Below are 22325 nucleotides of genomic sequence, written 5' to 3' on the forward strand. Positions count from 1 at the left end.
GTGGAGCTAGAGATAAACCATCCCTGAACTGTAGACTGACTTTTTGACAATTGTATGATCTCAGGTCAGTGCAGCCCACAGCATAGCAATCAGCACATTCAGAATAGTTGCATCCAGGGTTTGCATTAGCTGGCATATGGCTGGAATATAATGAGCCAACTGGCCATCAAAATAAAAGTTGAACGTGAACCCTAGTTGCATCATGACATCCAAATTTTTATCTTCAGGGGAGTTGCGGGATGGTTTTAACAATTATTATTGTATCTCTGGGTTTTTAATTTACAATTCATAACACAAATGGCAACATTAATTTTGCAGTTTGAAATTTCTAACTTCCTTGTTATGAAAACATTGACACTTTTTAAATAAATCAGTGCAGAGATGATAAGTGTGTGTGGGAATTCACTTTATTCTTTGGATGTGGATCTTCGGGATGATTAATTCCCTTCACCATGGTGGAGACAAAGCATGTGGTTTGCATGTTGCTTTCTGCTCAGTTTGCGATTTCTTCCATCATCTAGAAAAGGTAAACTGTTCAAGGTGGAAAAACTTACAGTCTGATTAAATCCAGTCAGTAACTCAGGAAATGTGCTTTATGTATTTAAATATGATCTGTGATGTAACCTCTCAATAGAATATTTTTTCCAAACTATCTTTATTGATTTTAGCAACAAAAAATAAAGATATACAAACATTCCGGTATGAGTATATATGTATGCACAGATACTCAAAAAACTGGACACTTGAGCAAACTCTTGGTGTTACAGCAACACATGTAATCCACCCCTAACCCCGACCTCAAAGTGGAAAAATAAAATAAATTTAAACCTACAGGTTTAGTATTGTGTCAGAGTGATACACTTCAGTTAAAGTAAATATTAATGTTCAAATGTTGACAATAATTTAAAAAATCCTTGAGAGATTTCATCATCCCAGAGGTTAATCTATAGCAGGTAACAATGCTTCCATCATGTGGGCATGTCTGTCCTCCCTAAATAACACAACGCATAACGTAAAGGGGCTCCAGATGTTTTGAAAGAGTGATTGATAATCCAGATGGCATATGGAATTTTGTCCAAGGGCAGAGTTGAAGATAATTCAGAAATCCATTTACCCATACTCGACCTACCGACCTTTTTTCATTAAAGAATGATAACTCTTTTAGCAAATAATAGACCCATTTAATGTGATTATCTGGATATAAGCCTAGTATAAAAAGCTTTAAGGTCAAGAGGTATTTGTATGGATAAAATATCCCTGGATGTCTCTCTTACTGCTTCCCACATCTTTTTGTTACCTGAGTACACTGCCAAAAACAGTGAAAACATGTACCCTTTTCTGCAATATAGCCTACATAAATCAGGTATGGCACTGTTGTATTTATTTAGCTATTTGTGATTGTGCTTTGGTGTGTGTCCTCTCTCAATCCTTAATGGTGACGCACTCATGTATGTCTTTCCTCATGCCTTTAGTCTCTTTACAGATGAAGGACTGGAGATTATACTGCAGTAGAATAGTTAAACTTAAGATGCACAGTCAGCACCATGGACAAAACCTAAAAGGACTTCTTTATTTCTTTATTGTCATTGTACAAACATGCAACTAAATTCAGGTGCACTCAAGGACTGGGTTCATGTATAAAATAAGTAATAAGCAGTAATAAAAATCAATAAATGCCTCCATTCCCCTTAAATTCTACACAATATTAAATACACTTAATATGCTCATTGCCAACCTAAGCAGTTAAAATGGGATTAAAAAAGAGATCATGCAAATTATTTCATGAGCTACTTCGATGAGAACTTTTTAATAATGTGTGGGAGGTATCGGCTACTTTTGCTATATGCCAGGGGCCAGTCACAGAGGCCCTGCACAGGTCAGTTGTATTATTTTTTTGATATTTTAAATCTTTAATGCATTCTGGCACATTATTTACATTAACTGAAAAAATGTAGGCCAGATTTGGCCCACAGGCCATGAGTTGAGTTGCACCTTTAATATGGTTTCTATTTTAATTAAATGACACATGAAATAATGAAGTCTGATATCGTTATGAAATATTACAGATGTCTTATGCATGACTACATGATATCCTGTGTATTACCACAGAGCTGAATTGTCCTGGCAACCTAAATTGGGAAGAATGTGTATGAGTAGCAACCGGTAGCAACACAGGGAATCTCACAACTGTAAACTACGACTCCCACAATGCTCTGCTGCCTCTTCATTCGACACTTGCAGCGTAAGCTTTTCATGTCTTCTTCCTCCGCTGCCGCCTGGTCAGAGAGTTTCACCGGTAAAACATGGAGGTGACAGCAGCACGCCGGTCGTTTCTGTGCGATATCGGTGAGCGCCGTTAATGTTCACAACAGCTTAACACATACAGCAGATATTAGCTGTCTTAATGTCAAGAATGGCAGTCGGTTCTGTTGACGTCGAGTTAATCATATTAGCTCGTGCTCGTGCCCTGCTCGTGACTGTCAAGATTTGTGTCATATGAAAAAGACCTACTGATATATAGCTACATTTACACCACAATAATGTCAGCCTTAACTTTAACATACAAACAAGTGAGTTAAAGTGGGCTAATACAACGGTTTTTTTTAATAGTAATTGCATTATAAAAAGATACAAAATTTTGTTGAGGTGAAGAAAGTCTATAAAGGTAAATACACCTGTTAGGGAATATAAGGTAGTAATAACTTAGCTAATGCTAATACAGCTAGCTACTACCACTAATGTTACAGCAGTGTTGGGAAGTAACAAGTTACATGTAATTAAACTACAAAATAAATTTAATTATAATCAGTTACAGGTAGTGAGAAAAATTAAATTAGTTACTGTGAATTATAACGGGGTTTTATTCAAATATATTCTTTTTTAGTAAAAAGTTATTATGTAAAATTTAACATTAATTCTGTTGCTTTGAATCTTTTCACAGTGCAGGAATGCTGTCTTTTGTATAGCCCATTTCCGAAAATTTCCCAGTTTTATTTCCCAGTTAAAAACATTCTTTTTGGAACTGTAATCAAGAACGAATCAAATATAATAAGTTACATTACTGTGATGAAGTAATTTGAATAGCTGCATTACTTATTACATTTTTTTAATGGGGTAACTAGTAATCTGTAACCTGTTACATTTTAAAAGTCACCTTCACAACACTGTGTGACAGTTCCTATCATATAATTATTATTATTATTTTATTTTTTATTTATTTATTTGTTTTAACCTCGTCCACTCCACCCCCTCCTACCATAGACCCATTTTTGTATTTTTTAGAGGGGGCAGGGGGTTTTAAGGTCGAGATAGCAGGTCAGCAGTGTATGCCACACAGAAGTGGTATGCATCACCTAAGAGCTGGGAAACTGAAGATAAATTCAAGGTGCAGCGCAACACTGAGTGTTAAGCTTTTCTAGTCATAAATATGAAATAAATATTGCGCATGGTTTAGGCACCTATTCAAACTTTGAAAGTAAAGTGTATAGGGACTCACAGCATTATGATGGAAGTGTACGATGGCCATTCCCTTGCTCAAGTATGTCTCATTAGTTGTTGCAGCATTATTATTTTTGTTACACAGTTTTGGTGCTAAATTTAAGCATTTTTTACCACTTGAATTGATAAAGACATGTCAAAAATCTCTCCAAAATATAACAATAAAACATTAAGACCTTGAGGAACACCACAGAAAAATGCATGTTGAGATTTGGTATCAAAAACTTTTTGACATTTGGAGATTTCTATAAGAAATGCATTTTTGGTGATTGAGTGACTCCTGAGAAACCCCCTCGTTGTCAATATACCTATGGAAGCCATACATCCTCTGAATGCTTGAGGTCTCTAATTTGTGGGTGTAAAGTTTTCTGAGGCTGTGATTATCAACAGGCAAAAATAACACATTTTTACCGCATGCAAAAAACTGCTTGGTTTTTGACAGAACTGTTAAGAACTAATAGGTGGGTACCCAAAAAAAACATTTTATGTAGATGAGATGAGAGGTCAAGAGAACCCTGGAAAAATGCCATGCCACTTACTCCCACATTAGCCTAACTTGACAGTGTTATTTAATCCCCTTCCCAACAAGTGAGCATGACATGGTTGGCACCAATGCATTCCCTTGGCCGTCTAGTTTCATATGATACCAGTATTACCCAAGCTTTAAAAGCTTAGCCAGCTACCGCCTCTGAATGATATGTCAGCCGAGGACACTGGCATCCTAGCAGAGTGAAAGGGGTTATGAAGTTAAGTTTTTTTTATGAACATGCAAGTATGAAAACAGAGACAGAAAATATTTCAAATGTTTAACTGAATTTCAGAAACAAATACAGAAAGTCTTATGAAGTAACTTAGGTGAAATAGCAGCTTCATAAATATCTTTTTAAACTTGGGAGACTTGTGCAAGTATAAATGTGCTGTTAATGTGTCACTGTCTGTGTAAGGTTTCTGGGCAGACCGGACTGCCCTGCATGAAGCAGCTTCCCACGGCAGGACCCTGCAGCTGAAACAGCTGATAGAAAGTGGAGCATCGGTCAACATGGTGACGGTGGACAACATCACTCCGCTCCATGAAGCCTGCATAAAGGCTCATCCAAACTGTGCCCGGCTGCTGCTGGAGGCTGGAGCCCAGGTGGGATAAACCTCAACATGGTCCTACCCCTACTTATAGAGGACCAAACATGACGAAATAGAGTACTTAAATAAAGTGGGACACCTTATCACAAGCACTTGTATGAAGTGATGCAATGTGATACAGAGTAAATAGTACCTTTGTGGGGTTTGTGAAGCAACCTATGCTCTCAAAAGTTGCCATGGAATTGGGACAGTACCTCTCTTCACATTGCAATAGGTCCTATAAAGTGTAATATATGCCACTAAAATTTTTACTGCAATTTAAAGCTGTATGACAGAAGGGTATGTTTGTGTGGTTGTTCCAGGTGGATGTACGGACCATTCATGGGAGCACACCTTTGTGTCACGCGTGTGCCTCTGGCAGCCTGGAGTGTGCCAAGCTGCTTCTGGAGTATGGAGCCAATGTTAACCCTTCCCTCACTGCTCTCACGGCCTCGCCGCTCCACGAGGCCTGCATACAAGGTAAACCTAAAGCAGCAGTAAGACAGCGTTCAACCCGCCATACCCCGTCAGACCTCCTTGTTATAAGTAAAACTTTACATTCCTCTCAGGTAATGTCGAAGTAGTGAGGTTGATGATAGCCAGCGGTGCCCAGCTGGAGGCTAATGATGTCCACTTTGGTCCACCACTCCACATCGCATGTGCCAAAGGACACATGGACTGTGTCAAGGAGCTGCTCAATGCAGGTCAGCAAGAAGGCTGCAGGTCAGACAGTGTGTTAAGGGATAAATCCATCCTTAAAGGTCCAGTGTGTAGGACTTAAGGCCATCTATTGGGAGAAATGGAGTATAATACTAATACCTTTGATTTATCAAGAAGATAATCAACAGATTCATTGGCAATGAAAATATTTGTTAGTTACAGTCCAACTGGCTACGTATAAGTTGGAAAGTAACTTAGCTTGAATGTGGTCAAGGAGTTACACTGTAACTTAGATTTAAGATAAAACTCAAAATGTACTCCTCCCCTTCCTTATTAACTGTTGTCAGGGGATGTCAGAGGATTCAGGTGTGATTTTATACTGCATTCACTTGAGATGAGAAGCACTTACTTGCTTATAACACAGAGATGTAACTGTTTAAGTACTGACTTTGACTCTTTTCACCAGTAGATGGAAGTTTTCTACAGACTTTTAATAATGTTTTACTATTTGTGACCATATTTATGTGTGATAACAGCTATCCTCGTCCAAGCTAAAAACATCAAAGCCCTGCAGGAGCAATAGAATAATGATAGTTGAATTCTTACTGAGGTTAGCCTTGATACCAGCTTGATACGCAGTCCTGCCAAAGGTCTCACAGTGTATTGACTAACTTCTGCTCAGCTGCTGCGACACGTTGCATGGCTTGTTTGGGCTGTCTCTTGTAATGCGATCCCCTGGTAAACATATAGTAAATGTCTGTTATAATGCTATACTTATTTTAAAAACCAGTGTCAGTGTCTAAAAAAGATGCAGTTAAAGGTTGAGTTATTCTTTCCGGTGTATATCACAAGTTCGGAGTTTGATGAAAAGTCTCTTTTCATATCATCAGAGTAGCCACTGGTCGACATTTTAGTTAGTATGTAGTGAAATTCAGCTGGCGGAGACCTGAATCTAGTGTTAGATCAGTAATCACTGTAAATACTGGGATCTGTAACATTTTTGCCCAAGTCCCGTCATTGTCAAGTGAGGAAGTGGAGGCAGGGGCTGTTAGTAAAAAAAAAAAAGTTCATATTGTAATAAAGAAGAACATGTTCACATGTTTTAATAGTCAAAACACACTTTATTTTCCTCATACTATTTGTACTGGAGATAGGCTAGCGCTGATTGGTTTGGTCAGTGGAGTCATTGCAGCTGGGAAATGACTGTAATAGGGGAATAGTGGCACTTTTTTTTAACATTAAAAAATCACCAATAAAGGCTTCTAAACGTAACCGGACATGTTCAAGCAGGAATATGATCAAAAACCGATGATCAAAAATGATCATTACATGTTTCCCTGATGTTAGCATGTAGCTTCATTTAGCAGTGCAGGCTAAATAATGTAAACACTTGCAGCAGTGTGCATGGAACAGATGACCATATAAAGAAATCACTCATTCCACAATGTCATATTGTAGCCAGAGTAGAAAACTGTTGTAAATGGAGTTTTCTGAAAGCTAGGAGACAGAAACTTGAGGTTTTTGCTTACAGGAATTACCTCTACATATGTCTACCTCATAATACATATTATTTTGAAACTTTGGCATAATACGTCACCTTTAAATCCTGATTCTTTTTTGCGCTGTTAGGATGTATAAACTATTTGTTATTTCATCCTGTATGATTATTACATGTCAGTGCATAATGATAGCTCCAAAGGGAGTCCCTTGCTTTTGATTCTACAAGACTGATGACAAAATTACAACAAAGTCCATGTTTCATATTTGCAGGACAAAGAAAAACACACCACCAAGCAAATGAAATGAGGTTAACTGTAACAGCATTGTATGAGGGTGCATTTTACTTTTACAAGCTCTGTCAAAATATTCAGATCATTTATATATCCAAACCAGCAGGCCTCAGCTTGTCTTACCCTCCTGCAGGTGCCAAGGTGAACTCAGTTCGATTCCATGAGATAGCTCTGCACCACGCAGCACGAGTCGACATGGTGGACATGGTTGAGCTGTTGATGGAGTTTGGAGCCAACGCGTATGCCAGCGACAACCTGGGGAAAAAGCCTGTAGACTACACAGCACCTGGGTCTACCACCCACACCTGCCTCATGTTTTATGAAAGTAAGCTCTGCTTCAGGGAGCTATAAGCAGTCATTTGCTTGTTAATCATGATAACCTGACCTATGGAAACCTCCTCTTGTGGACAGGTAATCCTCTGAGCCTGCAGCAGCTTTGTAGAATCACTGTGAGGATGATGCTCGGTACCAGAGCCTCAGAGGTCATAGGTCACCTGGACGTATCCCACCGCATCCTCAGCTACCTGCAGTACTGTGAACCTCCTGCATCACTACAGAGTGACACATGAACGGATGAAGCCTGAATGAGAGACTGGTCATCCTCAAAAAGAAGCATCACGGACAATATTTGCTTATAATTCTTAATATATTAGGTTATTCATTATATTTTTTAATGTATGACATGCGAATTAGGAATTGTGTTGTCATTGCTGCTTTGATATTGTTGTATTGTAAAATAATGTTATGTATTATATAGCATTATATATCCTGACATAGAATAAAGATTCGTTGCGTCCTGTAAAGATGATGAAATGGCCTATATGGTGTAAAAACTACAAGTCCCAGCATGCACTTCGAGTTCCCGGTATGTCACGTGACTCGCCGTTTGTAAACATTACCAGGAGGCGGCTGTTTACAAACACACCGTGACTTTGCGTCTGTTCTGACGTTGTTAATTCCACGCGGAGAGAAAAAAAAGACATGATGGAAATTGAGAATTCATATTTCTTTGGAGATATTGGTGAGTATGAAACCAAGACAACATGGCCGGGGAGACGGTCGCTTTTTCGGACTTGACCCGATTTGAAGCCGGCATGTATGGCAGGAATGTCATAGGGAATGCTAGCGTGCTAGCAAGCGGCTTCCCACGGCATGATTAGCGGTAGCTAGCTGTTAGCAACAGCTGTAGAAGTGTAACTTGATCTTATTGCCATTAGCGTCTGCTCTATTGCTCATCTGCCTTTTACATTTGTATTACAGCAGAAGGTGTATAGATGGATTTTGACAAAATAATGAAGAGTAGTCGGCATAGTGTAGGCCTGTGTTTGTGCCCACTAATAATTTAAATTCGACATTTGTGTCATGATAATATGGTTGAAATCATAGCCCTCAGTCTACAGTTTTTTCAGGAGGCATTTATTAGTATTATTTTTAGACATTTAATTGGATTGAGCGCTTTTCTTTAATCTCAGTATTTTCTTAGATGTGATATTAGATTATAATAATTATGATAATACTATACTGAACTACCACTATATTATATGTATATAATTCATAGAGCAACTTGTCTTAGTTCTGCTAAAAGCAGTTGGCATGAAACAAAACAGTGACAGTACAGTTAGAGTAAAAAGAGAACAGACAGGACAAATAATATGCACCATAATACAAGAACAACTATTGGTGAAAATATTGGTGACAACACTGAATCATTAATCATCTTATATACAGTGTGTTCATGTTGTGTCTTCCCCCACAGGCTGCTGGTCAGAGAGAACCGAGGTGCACAAGGCAGCGTGCCAAGGTGAGACCACCCAGCTGAAGCACCTCATCCAAAGCGGAGCTTCGGTCAATGTCGTGGCAGTGGACTCCATCACACCGCTACACGAGGCGTGCCTCCGCGGACAGACCCAGTGTGTCCGGCTGCTGCTGGAAGCTGGAGCTCAGGTGAGCCAGGGAGACAGATGGATGCCTGTCTGCCACCTTATGGGTGACTTTAGCTGAGACAGGTAGCTTTTGGTCTACAGAACAAAAAATAAATGTAGGTAAAAAAAATAATAATAAGGGAAGGCAAAGAAGGGTGTTTGTCTGATAAGGAGAGCAAATGTGATTCTGAAGAGGCTGAAGTATTCTGTATTTAATCCTCTGTCCTTTAATGCATCTCAGGTGGATGCAAGGAATGTTGATGGCAGCACCCCGCTGTGTGATGCCTGTTCAGCTGGTAGTTTGGAGTGTGTCAGACTCTTGCTGGATCATGGCGCCAAGGCCAACCCTGCCCTCACCTCCCGCACGGCATCGCCCCTCCACGAGGCCTGCATGGGAGGTGAGTGCTTCTGCTCACTGCACCTGTCTTTTAGTTTTTGTGAAATCCAGTAATAATTAATCTTTATAAATAAATTTATCTTACACAACATCCTCTTCTCATATTTCAGGAAACTCAGACTGTGTGAAGCTCCTTATTGCCACAGGTGCTTGTCTGGAGGCATACGACCTTTACTACGGGACCCCGCTGCATGTGGCCTGTGCTAATGAAAACATAGAATGTGTGAAAGAGCTGCTCAATGCAGGTGAGCATCAGTGCAAAGCAGGGTGGGAAAATGTACAAAACCAGACGTGGCATTGCTTTAACTTTGTTTGTATGTGTACTGCTTTCAGATTTGGGAGGTGGTATTTTAATTCTAGCATTTGACTCCAATGCTGGTGTCACTTGAGAATAGGTTAGCTGGCCTGTAATGATACGCCCCTGCTGTCCCAGTTTAAACTGCGGTACCAGACACCAAGTACACATGAGGTCATCCCTGCAGTTTTCCATGTTTTAACCTATTAAGCATAAATTGTGTATACTCTCCTAATGATCATTTAGCAAAGCAATTTGTGTAAACTGATTTCCTAACTCTTACCACTATTTTCAGTTTTTTCAGCATTCTGTGAAAATTAGCATGCAGGGAGTTGAAACGTGAATGACCCATAATGCAGCACACAGTGCAAGCACAGACAACTTTGTGAACTCATCCTTTTACAAAAACTCATTAGTTGCCAAATGTCAGACAAAACAAACCAAATTCACACCTTTCTTTTCATGATGGCAGTGTTTTTTTGTTTGTTTGTTTGTTTGTTTTTGGTGCAAGAATCAAAATTCACTACAAAAACTGTTAAGTTTGTCATGTGAATTCTAATAATAAGTCTGTGTCATAAAAGTTAAAGCTGGGGTAGGCAGGAATCTGGAAGAGGTAGAATTTTAAAATACACCCTCCTCCTGCAGCTCCCCCCTCTCTGTCCTAAGCTCCTCCCACCAGACAACCATGGGACTATTGTCATGCTTCTAGAGTAGTCCAGTGTTACCCAAACGTTTAAAACGAGAAACGATAATTAGCAAGCCACTCACTCCACAGTCCCTCTGCCATGCTCTGTGCCACACTGGACTGCTTTGCTGGGAGGAGAATGGAAATGGACCTTCTATTAGTGGCTGTAGCAGCTCGAATTCAGCCAGCACAAATCCCCCATTGCTGGGTGGCCAGTGCCACCACCAGGGCTAACCAGTACCAGCAGCAACAGAAAGTTTGCTGATCTGGTGGGGAGTCAGAGCTGTCTGGTCCCCTGGCGCTGTGGTTTCAGTTGGCTGGATTGAGCTGCTGCCTGTTCTCCTCCTGGAGAGGTGGTCTGTTGCAGCAGGGAGTGAGGCAGAGGACAAATTGTGATTCAAAGTTCTAGCTTACATTAGCTACATAAATGTAAACTTTGAAGCCACGGTTATGGACCTTTGGCTTTGGTTAGCAGAAGGCTAAACTATTAGCAACATTTTCTCTCTGTCTCTGTAACACTTTGCAGATATTGACATATTTTGTTTCGTTTATTGTAGACTCTCTTTTAGACTCTCTTGAAGTTGTCCTTTTTCGGGTTGCTTTGCAGTGTAGGCAGTTGTTGTCAATGCTGGAATAGCAACGTTCTTTGCAGGATTCTCTGACATTGAGCTGGATTTTCTAAAGCCTGAAAACTGAGCCAAAAGGAGGTGCAGACATCTAGTTTTCTCCTAGACCACTTGAATTACAATATGCTTAAAGTTTATTATATGATTTTTGCCCAATGATCCCAAACGGCCTAACTACAGCCTGCGGCCTTTAAGGGTAAGGTTGGGGATAATATATATTTTTCATCTGGTCAAAAATCTAATGACAATTTGAGTAAAGTTTGTCACAAACTACATTGACCAGCTGTTCACTAAGGCTTTTAAAAAATTAAACTGTGTATGTGTGACCAGTTTTTAAAGATGTATGCCTTCAAAAAGAATCAGTGGACTTGGGACTGAAAGCTACTGACAGGGTGGGGAAGTCAGAGAGTATGAAGAGACTCAATACTCATCAAGAGATTTGCTGACAGTAAAAAATGTAGACAGCTGACAAATGTCCTCTTCCTATTAGGTGCTAAAGTGAATGCTGCCAGGCTACACGAGATTCCGCTACATCATGCTGCTAAAAACAAGCGAGTTGAGATAGTGGAGTTACTGCTGGAGTTCGGGGCCAATGTCTACGCCAGAGATCAGCACAACAGGAAGCCCATCGATTACACCACGCCAGGCTCTCCCTCTGCAACCTGCCTACAGCTTTATGAGAGTAAGTTATTCACAAAAGTCAGGGTTGAGTGGAAAACAAACATGTAGATCTCCCAGTTTGTGGAGTTGTCCTTATTCATGTACAACAATGTAGTGTCAACATAACACCAGCAGATGGCAAGCAAGGATCGCATTTCACCTCCAGGACATTTGACACATGTTGTTTACTGTGATGCTCATATATACCTTTGATCATGTATCGGCTAGCCAATGTAGTAACTGGATCCATATGCATTACACCTTGAGATATATATATATATATATATATATATATATATATATATATATATATATATATATATATATTGTACATGTACTATTTTTAATATGTTGTGAACACTTATTCCATCTTTCTCCTGTCTGCAGCCACCCCCATGACTCTGCAGCAGCTCTGCAGGTTGGCAGTGAGGAAGAAGTTGGGCACCAGAGCTGTAAAGGCCATAAGTCAACTAGACGTACCTAAACTCATTATCAGCTACCTCTGCTATCAGTGAGTCTTACCTGGAGGACAAGTTGGATCAAGGTTTACAGAAACCTAGAAACTTACAGACGTGCTGCATAATTTTAAGAAAAACACAGCAAAGGTGCCACTGCATTAGACGTGATAATAGTATACACACAGTTTAGCTGCACTTTCAAATGAATAGGAGTATCCTAGCTCCTCTGTTGGAGTTGTTTAGGTGCTGTAAATTATTTCATCGTATTCACACTCACGTTACCCATGGGCTTTATCCAGGTAAAAGAATTACTAAGCTATTTTAGATAACCAGAACTGGAATACCCTTCAGTCTGTGAAATGTAGACACCTTGTGCCATAATAAACAGCAGGATACCAGTCCAATGATAATTCTCCTGCCTAGTTTGCTCTGTGACACTGGCCCTTAGGAGCACAGAGCATTCTTCTACTTGAAACATAGCAAAGCGAAAGAAGGATGATGTTGTTAATGAGGTCGGTTCCCTGCATGTCCTTCCTGATCAAGTCATGAAAGATGTCACCTGTATCTAACACAAAGCAACAGCAGGGCCAGTCATGATGACAAATGTATGCACATAATTGAATTGATTGATAATCTACATAATTTTACTTTTCCTCTATTAATGTAAATATACTGTTTGGATTTGGACACTTAATGCTGGGGTAGGCAGTTTTGCTTCATTAGGCAAAAATCCTATAAAAAGCATATTGTAATCCAAGAGGTCTGGGAGAAAACCAGACTCCGACACCTCCTCTTGGCTCTGTTTTCAGGCTTTAGGAAATCTAGCCTGTGATGGGAGACTTTGCTCAACAAATGCAGATGTATATCCCTTAAGATGGTGAAAGCCTGTTTCAGTGGCAGAGAATCCTGCAAAAAAGTCGCTATTCAACCTGCAAAGCAACCCCAAGAAGGAAGACAGATTTATCGAAAAGAGAGGCTAAAAAAGACTCGGACAATAAATGAAACAAAACCTGCATCATTATCCGCAAAACATTTTAGGGACGGATTGAAAATGTTGCTGATACTTGAGTCTTCTTTTTACCAGAGCCAAAAGCTCATGGCTGCTTCAAGTTCAGGTTTATATAGCTAACATTGGCTAGAGCCTTGAATCACAGTGTGTCCTCCGCCTTACTGCTACAGACCACCTTGCTGGGAGGAGAATGGGCAGCAGCTCCAGTGACAGAACCCCAGTCCGTGGCTGCAACAGTGTGCAAACGGCCAGTGCAGACCCACAGCCCCGACAACCCACAAGAGCAGCAGTGCTGGTGGTTTTCACTGGCCGAATTTGAGCTGCTACAGCTGCAGACCAAAGGTCTGTCTATCGAACTCCTGCCAACTATCCTCCCGGATAAGCAGTCCACAATGGTGGGGAGCGAGGCGGAGAGTCAGTATCTAGCTAAATTCTGTCTCATTTGTGGTTTGATAAACAGAAATAGAGAGAGCAGTGTAATGAGGGGCTGAGTGAGTGAGCTGCGTGCAGCTCTACAGTGACATGAGATTAAATAAATCAATGTATGTGAAACACTTGGTTACAGTATGAAGCACATGCATATACCTGTGGTTGTCTGGTGGGAGGGGCTTAGGATAGAGATGGGGGAGCTGCAGGAGGAGGGTGTATTGTTTTGTTTTGTTTTTTGCTTTTTCCAGATTCTGTCTACCCCAACTTGAACCTGCTGACAGGAAATAACAACCTATGAATAGAGAGCCAAACTGTCTCCCCAACAGAAGCCTATTGTGGAAAAAGCTGCACTCACCTTTTCTCCATTTGGCTCCCTTTATTATAAACTATCACAGTCACTAGCTGAGGTTGATAAACATGAGCGCACTTTGTGAAGGTTATATTTGCTAAGTATTTCTTAATGGAGGTTCCAGTGTGTCATCCTGCAGCTATTAAAGTCTTAAATAGAATTTAAACAAAAAGTTAAGAACTTGCACTACCAGAGGAGAGTGTGTTCCTAATATTAGATTTTTAATGTGTTTTTATTTGAGCTAGAAGCCAAGTGTCAGAGCTCAGGGAGAGGAAGAAGTCAAATGGCACAGTTTTTGGCAATGAAGGAAACTTCAGTCATCATTCTTCTGCTCAACTAAAGGTTGCTGGATTTGCTGGGAAAATGCATGCACGTCACAAAACTTGCATGTGTACTGTAAATGCTGAGTAGCGGTTAAAATGTGAAATGAGTCATTGCGTGCATGCTCAGTCAACATTCCCTGGATAACAAAAGGCTGTTTCTTTTAAAAATGGAACCGGGCAGCGCCGTTTTCACAGCAGCACTCAGAGTGACACTCTCCAGATGCTACTTCTCTTCATTTCAGATTCCTGTGATTCACACCCCACGCTTAGCGACAGCCTTTGTTTCATACAGACACTGAAGTTCCAAGGAGACAGAGATCCTGGCAGCCTATTTATAGCTGCGTGTCTGATGCTCCACTAAATCTGTTCATAGAAAGGACCCAGAGATCACACTGAGGTCTTAGTGTCTTTAGAAGGAGGGGCAGGAAGCTGTTTATGAATTACATGAAGTGCTTTAGATTGTTTTATTGGCTCTCTTCTAAGTTGACATGACCTATTTGTGAAGTTTTATAAGTTATCCATATAGGTCGAATCAGGCCAAACACCCACTTTTAGATTTTGTTGTCAGGCTTAATATAATTTACTCCCTGACACCAAAACACTGTCAGATAAGTAAGTGTAACTTCAGTATTTTACAATCTGAACCCTATTTTCACGTGTTTTTGTGTCTAAATGACCAATGAGAACAACAATTTTTCGAAAATGGTCGGGCATTGAGTAAGAGCGCTGAAGCCGGCAGCTGCGAAACAGGTTGCAATATCGCATCATTATACGTTCACTAAAAGTGCCTTCTTTTTATCACTGACAGACTCAAATTGTTGTTTGAAGTGTCTGACATTATGAAAATGATCCCTACAGAGAAAACCTTTGTTTTTACCTTTCCCTTGATCCAGTATGTTTGTTTGTCTTCCCACAAAAACTTAACTGCTGAGACTTCAGAGCGAGATGTCTCCTTCAGTGACACTTGGTTAGACACAATAATCAAGCAGTAATTAAAGAAAATGTTTTATTATTATGTTATCAGACCCTTAAAATAAGAAATCTGAGCCTGTCAGTGGCAAAAACAAGCACTTTTAGTGGACATACATTTATGGCCTACTATTTTGAGGTTGCCTTCTGTTGTGCTCTCACTCAACACTAGACCAGTTTGAAAAATGTGTCGTTCCCATTAGTCGCAAACAGGGTCCAGGTTGAAAAATACATAGGATTCCCTTTAAAGACATGGGCCAGCACAGGATAAAGTTTGGGAATACACGTGATTGATATCAACAGACCAAGAAATCAAATTGTTTGGTTGCATTCTCTCCCCCCCCCCCCCCCACTCACCAATGATCTGAACTTTAGCTGCTGCTGTTGTCACCTCAGAAACACATTCCAACTTTAACAGAGAACTTAATTCTAAGTACTTCAGGATATTCTGGCTTTGCTCATATGAAAGCTGCATTAGACCAGAATTTTACATGAAAAATAATAGCCTCACTAAACTATGTTTTTACATAGTGGAACCCAACCAAAGCTGGTTCTGATTTTGAGAATTTAACAAAACAAAAGATAACAATATATCGACTGAAACTAGCTTTTTAAAACCTGTAATATAATGGGCACATTATTTCTAAACTACCTCTATTTTTGGCATGGCTGTTCTATAATTTCTTGTTATACATTGACCAACATACCAATAATATGTGCTATAAGCTAATAATAATCAGCCCGGTCAGGATCTAATTATCATAGCATGGTATGCAGTTGACAATGTACAGTTATGCAGTGTAAATTAGGATTAACCATGTAAAAACAGTGGTATAGTTCTTCAGTCCTCAATCTGAATCACAAACTGCAAAATAGCACTGAGCAAATGATGTGTCCACAAACAACAAAACTCTTAAGATTTTTTCCTTTTTTTCCCCCTTAGTATGAAGTAGAAAACCCAGTCCACGTGCAGTTTGCTGAGTTCACCCTTCAGGATTTTGGGGTGTTTTTAAGTTCACAGTTTTTAAATCATTTGCATCTATGCGGAGCTGCCAGCGGGCATCGCTACCATACCTTGATCTTCAAAGAGCACGAGGCCATCTGTCAGCTCTCATGGAGGTCTGCACCTGTGTGTTTACTGTTTGTCTGACAGACCTTCACAAAGCATTCAAAAGCAATATATCATGCCTTCAGACCCTCATCCAAATCTCTCTTTTCACTCCCTCATTTCGCTCTTTCTCCCTAAACGTGCCCGGGCTGCACGATGCTGGCCTGAATAAGAAGTTTGTCTGCTGCACTCCATAAATATGCCAAGCTGTTAAGGTTTGTTTAATCAAAATATAAATTCCTAGAAACTAATCTTCCATCATTACAAGATATTTTGACTGGTTTTCATGCTGCAAAAATGCAGGCCAGTACAGTATAATCTTAGGCAGTAAATAATGCTGAAGCACTGCATAGATCTCTCTTCTCCTTCCCATGGAGCGTTCCCTTTAAGACTCAAAATATCCGAGCCTGATATAGACAAGGTTTCTACTTAAGGCTCCTCAGCAGCACAAGGGACTGGAAAAAACAGACATGCAGAGAATGTCCAGTTATCTAACATGAGAAATGGTCCTTGCTCCAAAATAGGAATGTTGAACTTCAGGTTGAACAACAGAGCCGTTGGTTTGTTTTGAAACGTTCCTCTCGGTTCATCAGGTTAAACGACACCGGCCATCCCCTCTGTTTAAGTGTTGTCTTATTAATGTGAATAAAGTCAGGTTTAATCTGCTCCGATGTTGGAAACACACTGATTTATCTGTTGAAGGTGCTACAGAAAAACTGATAAATCATCCCACAAAAATGTGTCAAGAATATTTATCTTACTAAGCTGTACAGAAGTGTTGCTCTGAATATGATGAATATATGTTGATATATTGAATAAATTGTACTGTTGACGTGCTTGTTGTCCTTGTGTTTTTTCCTGAATCTGACTTCATACTGTATAAAATTCTGGACTGTATGTCCTCATGGTGGCATCTGTCTGTCCTCTGCCAACATATTCTTGTAAATGCAGTACATGACAACACAGCTTCACCTTTTGCAGGAGTGCTGTCATGCAAATACAAGCCACAATATCACACTTACATAAGTCTTCCCTTCGCTGATCTGACAGCAGTAAACGTTAAGTACGAAGATGGCTAATATGCCACACTAAACTAAATGAAAATGTGTATAAAATTATGTATTGTAATTTAACAATTTAAAAACATTTTAAAATGGAAAGAGGTGAGTAGAATAAATCCTTGTGGTCTGACATAGTACTATAACTGTCCCCCAAATACATATTGTATCCATGTCTAAAAAGTGTTTTTCCAAACCTCGAGCAGCAGAGTAGTAAGGACATAAATCATAAAAGAATGCTGTCTGACCCTGTGTCATGCCAGCTGATATATAGTTTAAATGGTGATAAGTTTCACGACCATAAGTTATTTAAAGGACAGGCTCATTTGTTAAAATTTGAGACTAATTCTTTATCATATGCGTCAGAATAATAAATTATTTATAGATAAAAAGCCAAGCTGTATCCTCAACTCCCCTCGCCCCCAACCCACCCATAAGTATGCAGTGCAATGTGTTATTGTTGTACAGACCTAAATTACATTTAAAGCTGTATTAAGTATTGTTTTGGCCACTTAGGGGCAGCAGTGCAGCCCCACTGTACAATCAGGAAATGCTACATACACACACACACACACATATATATATATGGTCGGTTGCTTATTTATCTTTATCAGTTTATCAGAATGACTGACTGACAGTTTCCGTGATTATGTACAGCATACCATACCATGACTTAGTCATACCAAAAATTAGAAAAAACAAACAAACATTCGGCCACAGGGGGAGCCACAGCGATCAGTTGCATTTTAGCCATTTTTAAGCATTTTTCTGTTGTTATAGCGCCACCCAGTTGCCAATTAGAGTTAAATTTCTCCAGTCACTTTGAGGCGTCCTGTTCTACATATCTACCAAGTTTAGTAAAAATCAATATGGCGGTTAGGCCTAGATAAGACATTAGCTCCCTAGCACCCCCATTTTGTTGATGGGGTCAATAATGGAGGGGTCCCCTCAGATTATGTGTGGTCATATGCCTACAAAGTTGCATGGTGATCAGTGAAACCCTTGAGATGTTATGCACCTTTATGTGATGAGCCACGCCCTCTGCAATATTCATTGCCTTATAGAAGCCAACTTTTGCCAAGAGGGAACTTTAGATATTGGTCCCTAGATTATGTTCACCCAGTTTCATGCAGATCGGTCAAACTTCCTAGGAAGAGATTGATTTCAAGTGTTTTTCAAAAAATTCAAAATGGCAGAAAATCTGTATAACCGGAAGTTATGGGTTCTTGAGGCAAATGTGTTCCTCATGAGGAGAGGCATCTCTGTGCAAAGTTTCATGTCTCTACAACATACGGGGCATGAGATATGCCCATTCAAAGTTTGCCATTTTAATCGGTTGCTATAGCGCCCCCCTTTGGCCAATTGATGTAATATTGCTTTCAAAGTGAGGATATTTCTGCTCCATTCATCAAAAGCATTTTTGCAGCCACTCTAAACAAGGTCATGGTCATTCAGTATTTGATTATTTATATTCATTTATAATCTGGAGCCAAACTGTGAGACTGTTTATAATAATATGTTATAAGTTTAAATTTGACTGATCTAAAATTGATATTTGCATGCAAAAGACCCTGAAACCCTGCTTTCAAGCTACTTCAGGGGATGTTTAAAGGACCTTTTTCATTTTTTCCTATTATGAGCAATGAGGTGCTAGTACATGAAGACATATTAGAGTTAAAAGTTAGAGATTTGTTTTGAGATTTGTTTTGGTTATTTCACATAAGATATCACTGTTGTTGTGTTTTGATTAACGTCTTCCAACTGATTTGAAGACCTCAGCTGGGAGAAGGTGACTTCTACTGTAGCACCAACCAGAATTTAGCACGTCTGAGGCTGTGATGACGGTTGTGGAGCTGTTTGTTACCAGGGCCCTGTCACTTAAATGTGATCATACCAAACCCACATAGACCTGATGACGCATATTAGCTGTGTTGGTGAGCGTAGAAAGCTAAAGACGTTTCAAAACTTTAACTTTGATTTTTACTTATTCAGTCATGAATATTTAATGTAATTAAGAAGTTTCTAAGTTTTTAGAAGCTTTACAGTAAATTTTCAACCCAGTCACCTGAGTAAATGTTGGCATTGTATATTTTTGCAAATCACGGATATGTTCCATTTGTACGTTTCATATGTAGCAGATATGTCAAAACTTTACATTTTAGTTTTCAACTTTATGTTGGGACAACGCTGTGGTCAGTTTGTGGTTAGGTTTGGCACAAAAGCCACTTGGTTAGGTTTAGGAGAACATGATGGATGCTGCTGTCTGGCAGCCATTTTGCCTTTGTCACACCATCCACCGCCTGACGAGAAACTCAGTTCATTTATGTGTTATTTGAGCTATGACATAAGTGTGACATGTACACATATAACATATCTGTGGTTTGCAGAAACGCACAATGCCAACATTTTATGCTGGTGACTGGGCTGGAATTTTGGGGTCAGTAGGGTTCATGAAGTTACAGTAAACTAGTAGGGAGCCATAGCAAATATACTGTTGCGTGTCGTATTAAAGTGTATAAAAATATGTGAATGTGTGAGACCCCCTGAAGTCCTTGTTTGTTCTATACATGCCTTTCAGAATTTTAGTATAAAATTTAAGTCAAATACATCAAACCGGGATATTTTCTCAAATGACCTGTGAATCTGACAACATTATTTTCAGCTGACATGGTGCCAGTTTCCCTGAGTTTGCCTACCATGGAAAGTACAGTATCTCCAACATTAAGCTCAGTTGCACTCATTAGCCACTGGGGTGCGCCATAGATAAAGGAATCATTGGTCAGCCAAATGCTGGTAGTGTTAGTGAGCTGACAATCAAATGTGTTTTCCAGTCAACATGTGTTCAGACTCACAGGGCAAAGAGCAAACACACTCCTGTAACTGTGGTCACTCTCCAGCTTGTGGTTAATTAATCTGGCCCTGTTGATTTACTTGCATTTGTCAGAAAACACAGCTCTCCCAGTCCCATGAGAAACAGATCTTCCTCGTTGCACAGTAAACAGAAGGGGGGAATCACGTCTTGGCAGTAAAGGAGGAGAGGAGGAAAAAGATTGGGAGAGTAGATTGTGGATTTGAGGCGCTAAGCAGACAGGAACTGGGAGGCTTTTGTTTGAGAATCAGATAAACAGAGAGCTGGATGCTGTGATGGTCCAATGCTACGCTTCCCCATCAGACACTGCAGCCTAAAAATCACCACCCTGAAATGAGCTGCAGATGTGAGACTGTGCACTTCACTGATTCTACAAGCAACTGGTTTACAGAGGTACATATACTCAGAGACGCACATAGCCCAAGACGCATGCCTCAAATCGCACAAGCTCATTTTCTTCAGACTGAAATCCTCTAATATATGTTACTCTAGAACTATTTCTACATCAAGATGAATTAGTGCTAATTAAAAGTAGTTGAGGTCTGTGAAGAGTTTGGATGTGTGCGATCCTAAGTGAAGGAAGAACTGGCTCTATTAAACTAAAGCTATAGGGGTTATCATATTTCTAAATATACTCTATTGTATTTACAGTATGACAGTATGAACTGAGCTCAAAAATCAACAGTGGACTCTGATTAGGATCTGGGGCATGTCTGCTCTGAATTTCTATGGCGTGGCTATGTGTTATTGTAATGGTTCTGTCATAGAAATTAAACATCACCTCAAAATCTGTTTAAAAATATTACTGATATCAGTACAATTGGCTCCTGACCAGGCTCATAGTAATGTTTCCAAAGACTCAATTCTCCCCATAAACACTTCATCGCATGGCTAGAGTTTTCCAATGCATGTGCACTGAAGATTTTTTGCTAAAAGCTCTGATTTTGGGGTAAGAAAAATGTTGGCTTGTAAGGCGATTTATCGTTGTACGTACTCTCTACACAGACACTATGCTGTAGCCAAACACCAGCTGGCGGTGGAGCTTCTATGCCACTTGTTGAGTTTCTGTAAATGCAGAAAAGTTTGATTGATTCAACTAATACACCTAAAACACGATATAATAGTGACAACATTAAACAAAAGAATACAATTTGGCTCCATCATAACTCACAAAGTTCACAGACAAAACAACTGTCCTTTTGCCAGACATGTTTCCCCCCAAAATACAACATGCTTACATTATTGGCATAAGCCTATGACATTATACATTGCATAAGCTAGCCTAGCAGCTAGCAGAGTTTCCCTCTGCTCATATGAAGCTGGGAACAACACCAGCATTAAACAAAGGTAACTTATAACGTTATTATTGCAAAATAGTTGTCTTATACTAAACAAGTTTCCCCCACATAAAAAAATGCTAATGTTCTTAGTATAAGCCTACGACGTTTTACATTGTATAAACTAGCCGAGAAACTAGCAGACTTTTCCCCTACTCATATTAAACCAGGAACTACAGCAACACTTAACCAAGATAATGCCACAAAATTTAGCTACATTATTACTCACAAGGTTCACCGAAAAAACTATTGTCTTATACTAGACGCATTTTCCCTACATTATACAACATGCTAATGTCATTAGCATAAGCCTACGACATTTCAAATTGCTTAAATTAGCCTAGTTTCCAGCGGTCTTTCCTTTACTCACATGAAGCCAGGATTAATCACACACAGAACTTAAAATTCTATATTGAGGGGCTTTATTGTCTTCACAATTTATTGTTTTGTGTAGTTACATGCCTGGGGAGGTGCATAGCAGGCTATAGGTGTACAGTATGCATCGATGCAGAGCCTTTGCCATAGGTACATAGCCCATTCGACTAAGACTATAAACCTCGCTTTAGTGTGAACCAAGGGCCAAAAATTTTCAAAGTAAACTGGGTAAGTGTGGATATAATTCTTGTAACTGACTGAAATAAACACTTTATATTCTAACTCAGTTGCAACATTAGAGTTTTGCGCAATTGTCCTACTGTTTTGTCTCACACCTCTTCACTGGTCATACAGTAGTTTGTATCTTTCATTTCTCCCGATTGCCAGGCACT

The 22325-nt window shown here is 39.7% G+C and overlaps 2 protein-coding genes across 2 annotated transcripts; both read left to right on the forward strand.

Moving 5' to 3' along the window:
* Positions 1-42: 42 nt before the first annotated feature.
* asb13a.1 (ankyrin repeat and SOCS box containing 13a, tandem duplicate 1) lies at positions 43-7845 on the forward strand. The gene is made up of 6 exons (XM_049566473.1): positions 43-2346; positions 4443-4630; positions 4938-5094; positions 5184-5318; positions 7198-7389; positions 7476-7845. Exons 1-6 carry the CDS (start codon positions 2304-2306, stop codon positions 7631-7633), a joined length of 873 nt encoding a protein of 290 aa, XP_049422430.1. The 5' UTR covers positions 43-2303; the 3' UTR covers positions 7634-7845.
* Positions 7846-7922: 77 nt separating this feature from the next.
* Positions 7923-17126, forward strand: LOC125882660 (ankyrin repeat and SOCS box protein 13-like). Its single transcript, XM_049566474.1, has 6 exons — positions 7923-8085; positions 8821-9008; positions 9228-9384; positions 9494-9628; positions 11480-11671; positions 12037-17126. The coding sequence occupies exons 1-6, from the start codon at positions 8046-8048 to the stop codon at positions 12162-12164; spliced, it is 840 nt and encodes a 279-aa protein (XP_049422431.1). The 5' UTR covers positions 7923-8045; the 3' UTR covers positions 12165-17126.
* The last annotated feature ends 5199 nt before the right edge of the window (positions 17127-22325 follow it).

This window comes from Epinephelus fuscoguttatus, linkage group LG22 (genome assembly GCF_011397635.1).
Source record: "Epinephelus fuscoguttatus linkage group LG22, E.fuscoguttatus.final_Chr_v1".
Classification (NCBI taxonomy): Eukaryota; Metazoa; Chordata; class Actinopteri; order Perciformes; family Serranidae; genus Epinephelus; species Epinephelus fuscoguttatus.

Excerpts from the sequence above, each read along its gene's own strand:
- asb13a.1 (XM_049566473.1), top strand. The coding sequence starts at position 2,304 with ATGGAGGTGACAGCAGCACGCCGGTCGTTTCTGTGCGATATCG. Across the intron at positions 2,347-4,442 it reads GTCGTTTCTGTGCGATATCG|GTTTCTGGGCAGACCGGACT; the intron begins GTGAGCGCCGTT and ends TGTCTGTGTAAG. Across the intron at positions 4,631-4,937 it reads TGCTGGAGGCTGGAGCCCAG|GTGGATGTACGGACCATTCA; the intron begins GTGGGATAAACC and ends TGGTTGTTCCAG.
- LOC125882660 (XM_049566474.1), top strand. The coding sequence starts at position 8,046 with ATGATGGAAATTGAGAATTCATATTTCTTTGGAGATATTG. Across the intron at positions 9,629-11,479 it reads GAAAGAGCTGCTCAATGCAG|GTGCTAAAGTGAATGCTGCC; the intron begins GTGAGCATCAGT and ends TCTTCCTATTAG. Across the intron at positions 11,672-12,036 it reads CTGCCTACAGCTTTATGAGA|CCACCCCCATGACTCTGCAG; the intron begins GTAAGTTATTCA and ends TCCTGTCTGCAG.